At 48.5% G+C, this 8,979-nt stretch overlaps 1 protein-coding gene across 1 annotated transcript in view; it reads right to left on the reverse strand.

Annotated features, from left to right (window-relative positions):
* DPP9 (dipeptidyl-peptidase 9) overlaps positions 1 to 7,196 on the reverse strand; it is a 20,492-nt gene extending 13,296 nt beyond the window's left edge. Inside the window, exons 1-2 of the mRNA XM_010002449.1 lie at positions 7,135 to 7,196; positions 3,616 to 3,915 (exon numbers count right to left, since the gene is read on the reverse strand). Coding sequence (XP_010000751.1) covers positions 3,616 to 3,915; positions 7,135 to 7,190 — 356 coding nt within the window. The 5' untranslated portion in view covers positions 7,191 to 7,196. The remainder of the gene's footprint in view (positions 1 to 3,615; positions 3,916 to 7,134) is intronic.
* Positions 7,197 to 8,979: the final 1,783 nt, after the last annotated feature.

Consider the following 8,979-nt stretch of genomic DNA (forward strand, 5'->3'; position numbering starts at 1 on the left):
AAACAGGACCAAGAGCAAACTGAAAGAGAATTCTAAGAGGAGCTGGGGCTGCCCACAGGTTTTGACCCAGCTGTCATTCCCAAGCAGCTCTCAGTTCATCCCAGCATCATATCTAAGTTATTTAAATTTAGATACTTATTTAGTTAGAAATTTCCCTGAGCAATATTTTACATTAACCAAGCTCTTAGGAATTGGTTACATCCAACTTTCAGTGGACTGTTCAACCCACACCCTAGACCCACACTAAGAGCCACTCCCTGCATGGGTGACTCAACACGACTGTCTCCACGTTTTCTAAGCTAGGAATTTGCTGCAGGGACCTCAGTTCAGGCAAAGGCACCAGCTTGGGAGAGGGGAAGAAAAAGAGCCTGGAGAAGAAAAGGCTCCAGGGAGACCTTAGAGCACCTTCCAGTGCCTGAAGGGGCTCCAGGAAAGCTGGGGAGGGACTTGGGACAAGGGCAGGGAGGGAGAGGACAAGGGGGGATGGATGAAAACTAGCAGAAGGAGATTGAGGTGAGACATGAGGAGGGAATTCTTTGCTGTGAGGGTGGTGAGAGCCTGGCCCAGGTTGCCCAGGGAAGCTGTGGCTGCCCCATCCCTGGCGGTGTTGAAGGGCAGGTTGGATGGGGCTTGGAGCAGCCTGGGCTGGTGGGAGGGGTCCCTGCCCATGCAGGGGTGGGACTAGAGGATCTTCAAGGTCCCTTCCAACCCAAACCATTCCATGATTCTGTGATTCTTTGACTCAATATGACTCCATGTTCTCCTCAGCCAGGACTTTGCTGCAGGGACCTCAGATGGGCCAAGGCACCAGCTTGGGAGAGGGGAAGAAAAAGCTTGGAAGCTCCAAAGAGCTCATTCTAACACGGACCAGAACATGAGACCGTCAAAAGACCTCCTTGTTTTCCATAAGCCTTTGCCTTTGGTTATCAAATAAGCTCTTGGCCTTCATCCAGTTTTTAAAACAACCATGAAAAATGAATATCTCTGCACATACCATTTTGGCAGTTTCAACAAAATCAAAGACCATGAACTTGCCCCTCTACATATGCTGCAGAGACTCCCTAGCTCAGAATTTCACCCAGGGAAACGTGCTCGGATCTTGTCTCCTCTGCACATGTTCTGGGCAGAAGAAAAAGATTCCTGAGCTGGTTTTAACTCAGCAGTGACTTAAAATTAAAACTGAAATATTAATAAGTGCTCAGGAAGGAAAGCAATATGTGAGGATAGAATCCTCAGAGACACAGAAACACCAAAGTGCTGAGCATGTGGTGTTTAATATAAGCAGCATCTGCTGTGATAAAACATAATATCCTATGGGGACATCCCAGGGATGATTTAAGATGTCCAAACAGAAAAAAAAACCTGCAGATAGGAACAAATGACTATATATACACACATCTGACCCTTATGCAACTGTAACATGAGTTGCCTTTCTCCTTCTTTTATTAGTACTTTCTACAATCAAGGAGCATTTACAAGAATATTGCCTTCTTTCCTAAAAAAAACATTGTATTTTGCTCACAAGTGTTCAATTTCTACAGCAAAGTCCTTCAGAATTCTTCATCCTGCTCCTGGGCATGGTCACTATTCCCAGAAAAGCCTGGGAATGTTATTTAACACTGGGGCAGTAACAGCACTTTTGAGCTGCTGAAATGGGTTCTGAGCATTTAACAGCAACTCAGAAGATGCTCATTATGGCAAGTGGAAGAAAAAAATCAGGGTTTACCCTTTGTTATGAATGCCTGAGAAGGGGCATCCTGGAATTACCTGGCTGATACTGGTCTTAAATGATGGCTCAAGTCTGCTCTGTGCCCTGTAAAATTCCTTAAGGAAGGAAAGACTGAAAAAGCCCTTGTGTGTCTCCATTCCTGGCTCCTGGAACAGTCACACCCATGCAGAGCAGCAGCCAGTCAGTAGCTGGTCTGGTTGCCATCTCAATAGAAGAAAATTTTATATATATATATTTTTTTAATTAGTCATCTAGATCAAAAAACCATATCAAAGTCAACCTGCCCTTGAAACATCCAGCTTTAAATCAAGTCTAGACAAGAAAAATCTGCTAACAGAGGATACTGCCCTTTCTTGTAGCACTTGTGTCATAAAAATGTGTGAAAGAGCTACAACAAATCAAGTCCCTGGCACACAGGAGCTGCTTCATGACAAAACAAATCAGTCCCTCCAGTCCAGCATCCCATGTCCTACAGTGACCTACACTGCACAGCTCAAAAAAAAAAAAAAGAGAGAAGAAAAAACCAGCAGGGTCACTCCAGGGAAGCAGTCACTGAGTTGCACATCAGGCAGTTTCTTTACTGGCCCAGGAACAATCAGCTCATGCCCCAAAGCACAACAAACTCTTTATAGTCTATAAACCTTCCCATGTTACCAACCACTAAATGATCCAGTTACTAAAATCCAGCTACTCTGTCACTAATTACATTGTGGCTCCAGCTATAATGAGGGACCTGGACAACACAGCATTCTGCTGTCTCTCAACCCTACTGTGAGGAAGAGGGTATTTCCCTGCAAATTCCATTAATAGTTCATTCCCACTGAATATTTTCTTTTCCCTGTCCTTTAAAGCATTCTGTCTACATGGAACTTCACAAAGCAGGGAGACAACACCACCTCCCTGCCATCCATAACTTCAACTTGCAATATACAGTTAGTAATTACTGTCAGCAAATTCCTTGGAAGTCAGTCTGGTTGGTCAATCAAGTAAATCCCATTGGTCAATCAAGTAAATCCCATTTTGCCTAAAGGAGGCACAAGATAGTCCTGACTTTGAGGAACATCCTTTCTGCCTCATCACCTGGACTGCCTTGGGTGCGCAGGGACACTGCATCCCTGCCAGAAGGCAGGTCTGGCTGCCAAGGGCTTCCCGAGGGACTGGGCAAAGGCTGAGGATAAAGTGTTTGGATGGGACCAGTTCACTGAATCATGGAATGGTTTGGGTTCGAAGGGGCCTTAAAGAACATCTAGATCCAACCCCCTGCATGGGCAGGGACATCTCCCACCAGCCCAGGTTGCTCCAAGCCCCGTCCAACCTGCCCTTCAACACTGCCAGGGATGGGGCAGCCACAGCTTCCCTGGGCAACCTGGGCCAGGCTCTCACCACCCTCACAGCAAAGAATTCCCTCCTCATGTCTCACCTCAATCTCCCCTCTCCCAGTTTTCATCCATCCTCCCTTGTCCTCTCCCTCCCTGCCCTTGTCCCAAGCCCCTCCCCAGCTTTCCTGGAGCCCCTTCAGGCCCTGGAAGGTGCTCTGAGGTCTCCCTGGAGCCTTCTCTTCTCCAGGCTGAACACCCCAACTCTCCCAGCCTGTCTCCAGAGCAGAGCTGCTCCAGCCCTTGGATCATCTCTGTGGCCTCCTCTGGACTCTTTCCAGGAGCTCCATGTCCATCTTACGTTGGGGGCTTCAGAACTGCACACAGTGCTCCAGGTGGGGTCTCACCAGAGCAGAGGAGGACAAACCCTCCTGGCCGTGCTGGCTGCACCACTGCAGGACAGGGCTGGCTTTGTTACAAGGATTCAAACCTCGAGCAACGTTACTTAATCTCAGCTCCCCCATCTCAAAAAAAAGGAGATTCCTTCCACTTTTTTCCTCTCTCCTGTTCAGACTGGAAGCTCTCCCATGAGGTGTTCCCACCCAGGCTGGCTTACCCAGGTAGTAGAGGCGATGGGAGTGTGGGCTGGACTCTTCAGTTTTCCGGACAAACTGGAAGTCATGGGGAGCTTTGTTGACTATCATGCCCGAGTATTTCCTGCTGCTGTGGATAATGTCCCGCAGCCCATCCCAAGAATGCTTCTGCACCTGGAACTGGGAAGGCACATCTTCCATCTCGACCACTTCAGAGCTGTCTGATAGTGTGTCCACTGCAGTCATCCTCTCTTCCCCTTCTGAACTGGACAAAAAACTGTGGAAGGAGTTGAGGGAGAGTTAGGTCATAAAATCACGGAGGGATGTTTTGCTGCCTTAAAGAAAAGCTCCAAGCACCACAGGGTCACACAGAATGTATGAAACAAGCTGCAAAAAAACTGGCACTCCAACCACAGATCCTAGGATTCTCTGCACTCAAGGATTACATTTTAAATAGGCATTGAAATATTGACAGGAAAAGTTCACCTCCCACCCCACCCCAAGTCCTGAAAATGAAGATACTCACCTGGGAAAACTCCCAGTGCCAGGACCAGTCCTAGAACTAAGCTAGTTAAAATAAGCACCAGCAGAAGATTTGAGTGCAGGAAGAAAAATCAGCTTGACTCAAAGGAAAAGCACCCCAGGAATTTGGATGGGTAAGTCATCAGAGCTATGATCTGTAAAGGCACATCAGCTCCTGCTCTGGAAGACCACAAAAGCCAAGTGCCCTTCCTGACCTCCAGGAAAACCTGTTCATCACTTGAGAGAGGTTTAAACTCTAGCTCAGCACCTCCCTTACCTGAAGAGCTACTGCAGCCAGGAGTGAAGTGGTAGGAATGGTAAAACAGGAAGAAAAGAGAACAATTCTCTTTGTCAACAGGAAAGTCAACAGGAAAAAAAAGAGCAGGTGGTCTCCTGCAAAGTGTGGCAGGCATTCCTCATCCCTTTCCAAGCACTTGTTGAGTGAGTCTCTACAAAAAATGTCTCCACCACCAGCAACTCCAGTGAATGTTAATTTGAGGTGGACTAACAGACTTGCCCAAGGTCAGTGATGTAATCTATTGCAAAGCAGGCATGAGCCCAGGACCAGGGAAAACAGTTCTTGTCACCCCATTCCAAAGGCTGGATTTCCCTCCAGTGGGACATCCAAGTTGCTTTGGGAAGAATGTTATAAAGGATTTCAGAAGAACTTCAGTTTACTGAAAAGTAAGGCTGGAGAAGTTTGTTCCATGGAGACAGGATCAAGAGGGGGAAATAGTGACTAAGAATTCCAGTGCCTGAAGGGGCTCCAGGAAAGCTGGGGAGGGACTTGGGACAAGGGCAGGGAGGGAGAGGACAAGGGGGGATGGATGAAAACTGGCAGAGGGAGATTGAGGTGAGACATGAGGAGGGAATTGTGGAGTGTGAGGGTGGTGAGAGCCTGGCCCAGGTTGCCCAGGGAAGCTGTGGCTGCCCCATCCCTGGCAGTGTTGAAGGGCAGGTTGGATGGGGCTTGGAGCAACCTGGGCTGGTGAGAGGTGTCCCTGCCCATGCAGGGGGTTGGATCTGGATGATCTGTAAGGTTCTTCCAACCCAAACCATTCCATGATTTGCCAGAAATTTACATTTTCCAATCAGATGTTTCTTGGATGCTGCTCCTCTGTCATGTGGGACCATGACCTGCATCCCAACAGGAGAGCAGCTTCTGGGCTGAAGGATTCAACAAAATGTACATAAAAACCCAATCTTGAAGCCTTCAGTCTCAGTGAGATGCACAAGGAGTTCTTTCCCAGCAGCAGGAACGAGGGGAAATGAGAAGGATGGTTATTTATACCACCACAAGAAAACACTTCCCTCTGTCCATTTTCTACCAGGAATATTTTTCAGGAGAACCTTGAGTGTTCCTTGAGGATTCCCCACCACTTTGCACCTCCTCTCAAGCTCTCCAAAAAGGAATTTCTCACCTGGATTGACATCTTACATAATTACTGCAGGAAATGGGCAAACCTAAACCAAAGTACAGCTGGACTTCCTTAAGCTACAGCCATATGGTACCAGGTCTGTAAAATTAAGCATGTCTTCAAATTGCTAAATTGTCCCTAAATTGGACAAAATGTGTGACTAATAAGACAAGAACAAGCTCCTGAAATAAATCTGTAGGTACTCCTGGCACCTCCTTGCCCAGCTGTCAATCCACAGCTTGAAAATTAATTTTCAAAAGGAGTATTTTCTAATCAAAGCCAGGCAGGAAGCCCAAGTGAAACCACAAAGGAGAAGATAATGGGATGTTATAAGACTGTGAGCCCTCTCCTCCTACATCCAGTCTCCACTGCAGCAACTACACTCACAACTATCAGAAATGTGGGACAGAAAGACCTCAAAACCCTATAAATTTGGTACCTTTCTCTCAACACAACCCCACTGCAGGTCACGTTGGTCAATTAAAATAATCTGGCTTTGGCTCAAGAAGCCAAAACCTTCAGGTTACACTCACCCAGGTGGTGAAACCACCTGAACTCAGGCAGCTTGGCTCCCCACAAGGGGAAGCTGCACCTTAAAGAGCTTCAAACTGTCCACAAATATAATATTGGTACCTGGCCCAACTGAACTGGAGGCAGGAGGCCCTTCCCAATGGTACTGCCATAATTTTCTGATTCACCAAGGAACTAAAAGACTCAAGTTTTAGTCTCATCCAGGTGACTCTGACCCTGGAACAGAGCAGGGTAGTGGGATGAGGTTAGGTTACAGGGGGGTAGGGATAAACAAAATGAGGTGAAATGTTGGGAAATACCACTGGCAAGGCTGGGGAGCTGTGGAGTCTGACAAAACTCAGGTCCTGACTCAACAGAGAGCAAAAGGAAAATCCAATTGCTTCATCCATGGTTACAGGCAGTTCAGGGATAAAAACCTAACATGGACTTGGCAACACTGCAGGTTGTAAACATGGATAAGGATGAACTTATCTAACTGAAGCTGCAGGGGGAATTTTGGGATGAAATGATTGAATTTGAACCGTCTTGTTCTTACACTGTCTGGAAACTTTGGCATCAGTGGAGCAGATGTGAGATTTATACCTCCCTGAAAACAACAAGACTGTCCCTCAGGCTGAGGTTTTGATCCAGATGATCCCATGCTGGTTGCACTGAATCCCATTCCCTAAATCCTGGCTATCCCAGGGAGGTCTTGTCCATGTTATCCCTGCCTAGCCAGGTTAGATGGATCAGGTACACATCCATCCAGGGATGTGTTCCTCCTTCAGGGAATATGTTCATCTGGAGACAAGGTGGGACAGCAGCACAGGATACAAGAATGTAAAGCTTGGAATTGGAAATTAGCGAAACAAGTTACCCCCAGAGCCACTTCCTGAGCCACAGACCCTGACATGGTGCTCCCTGGGCTGAATAATATACTTGGCTTTTTTTTTTTAGAACCCTCATTGATTCCAAGAGGTGTTGATTGCTCTGTCCCACACAGCCCAGAGGTCAGGAAAGGCCCTGGGAGGGAGCAGGACACATACCTTCTCCAACTTCCTGCAGTCTCTTTTTCCAGACGAACCCTCTTTATCTTCTGCATTAACTACTCAGCGAGCTGGGCAGGACAGGAAACTAGGAAGGAAGAGGGGGAAAAAAAGCAAATTTCAGGTTCCCCTGTCACAGGAATGAGGCTGTGGAAAAGCATCCTCTGTAGGCCACATTTCCAGCTCAGCATGGAGGCACAAATCCTTGGTTTGCACTGATTCCAAATGTTTCACCAGCTCATGCTGGATATTGAAAGCCCAGAGAAATCAGGGATTTCTTCAACTGAACAATGGAACTCAGTGGACTCTGTGGCCTGTCTCTTTCTTTGCTAAAAAAATCTTCTTAAAAGATGAGAATCTTCAGTGCTGACGCTCGCAGCTCTTTCCCAGAATCCTTACATTCCCTGAAGTCCCAAGACCTGAGGAAGCAGAGGTTTGCTCTGTACATTCACAGGCATGAGTCAAACAAAAGACACCATGAGGGGCCAGAGGCTCAGAGTGGCACAGTCATGGAACCATGGAAAGATTTGGGTTGGAAGGGACCTTGACGATCATCCAGTCCCACCCCCTGCATGGGCAGGGACACCTCCCACTTGCTCCAAGCCCTATCCAACCTGCCCTTAAACACTGCCAGGGTTGGGATACCCACAGCGTCTCTGGGCAACCCATTCTAGTCCCACCTGGGACATAAACCCATTTATCTTCCATCCAGGCTGCTGCTTCCCAGCTCCTGGAGCCAGGAGGTGCCCTGGATCCCCACACCAGCAGTGAAGGTCCTGCCTTCACTGTCCTCCTCTCTACCCAAGTCCACCTAAGTACAAAGACCTTTGTCTCCTCTTCAGGACTGCCCTGAATCACAGACACACCCCAGACCTGCCACGATCTTTCACCAAGGCTCCTGCTCTGCTCAAACAGCTTTTTCTCCCCCAAAACTGCACCCACAGAGGATCAGGAGGGACAAAGAAGCACCAGCAGTGAAGTTCCTCAACTGCAGAGGAGAGCAGAGAGGGACGAAGAGGCAGCAGCCAGTAATTTAAGAGCAATTTTCAATGAAGGGCACTAGGAGAGATGCTCAGGAATGCTGAGTAACCTGGTCTGAGCTTGGAGCTGCCCCTGCTTTGAGCAGGGGGTTGGATCAGAGACTCCCTGAGGTCCCTTCCAACCTCAGTTATCCTGTGATTTGAATGATTCAGAGCAACACTTCCCACCCCCATCCCACCCTCCCCACAGCTCCCATCTTTCCCAGAGAAAAGGAACAATGACACCCCCGGGTGCTGAACCCAGAAGGGGAAAAAAAACCTGACCAAAACAGGCAAGGAGAGTTCAGGAATCAGGATACTCAGCTCTGAGGGGCTGGTTGGGGGGGTCAGGAAGAGCCAAAGCCACCCTAGAGGAGCCCTGAAAAAGGTGTTTCTGTCGTGGCCAGGAGCTTCAAGACCTTCCTCTGAGAAAATCAAAGCAACTGAGGGGGGAATCAAGTGGTGGGGGGTCCTCTCTGGGCCGGGGGGGGCACAGGGGACAGAGCAGCCTGTGCCCCCCCAACCCCCTCCTTCCTGCAATTGTGAATATAATATAAAAAAAAAGAGGGGTGGGAAGCTCCTCATCCACCCCGGGAAAGCAAAGGCTCCTTGGGGGGGTAAACCCACCCACCCCCAGGTCGGGGTGTCCTGCCCCATCACCCCATCCCTGGGAAACACAAACATCCCCCCCTCAGGGCCTGGAGGACAAACCGTGAGAGCCCAAAGCCCCCCCAGGATAAGGGGTGAAGGTTCCCACACCCTGAGGGGGGTCACAGATCATGAGGGGGGGTTGTCTCATCATGGGGGGGGTCACACATCATGGGGG

Source organism: Chaetura pelagica, unplaced genomic scaffold (genome assembly GCF_000747805.2).
Source record: "Chaetura pelagica isolate M959 unplaced genomic scaffold, ChaPel_1.0 scaffold1081, whole genome shotgun sequence".
In the NCBI taxonomy this organism is placed as follows: Eukaryota; Metazoa; Chordata; class Aves; order Apodiformes; family Apodidae; genus Chaetura; species Chaetura pelagica.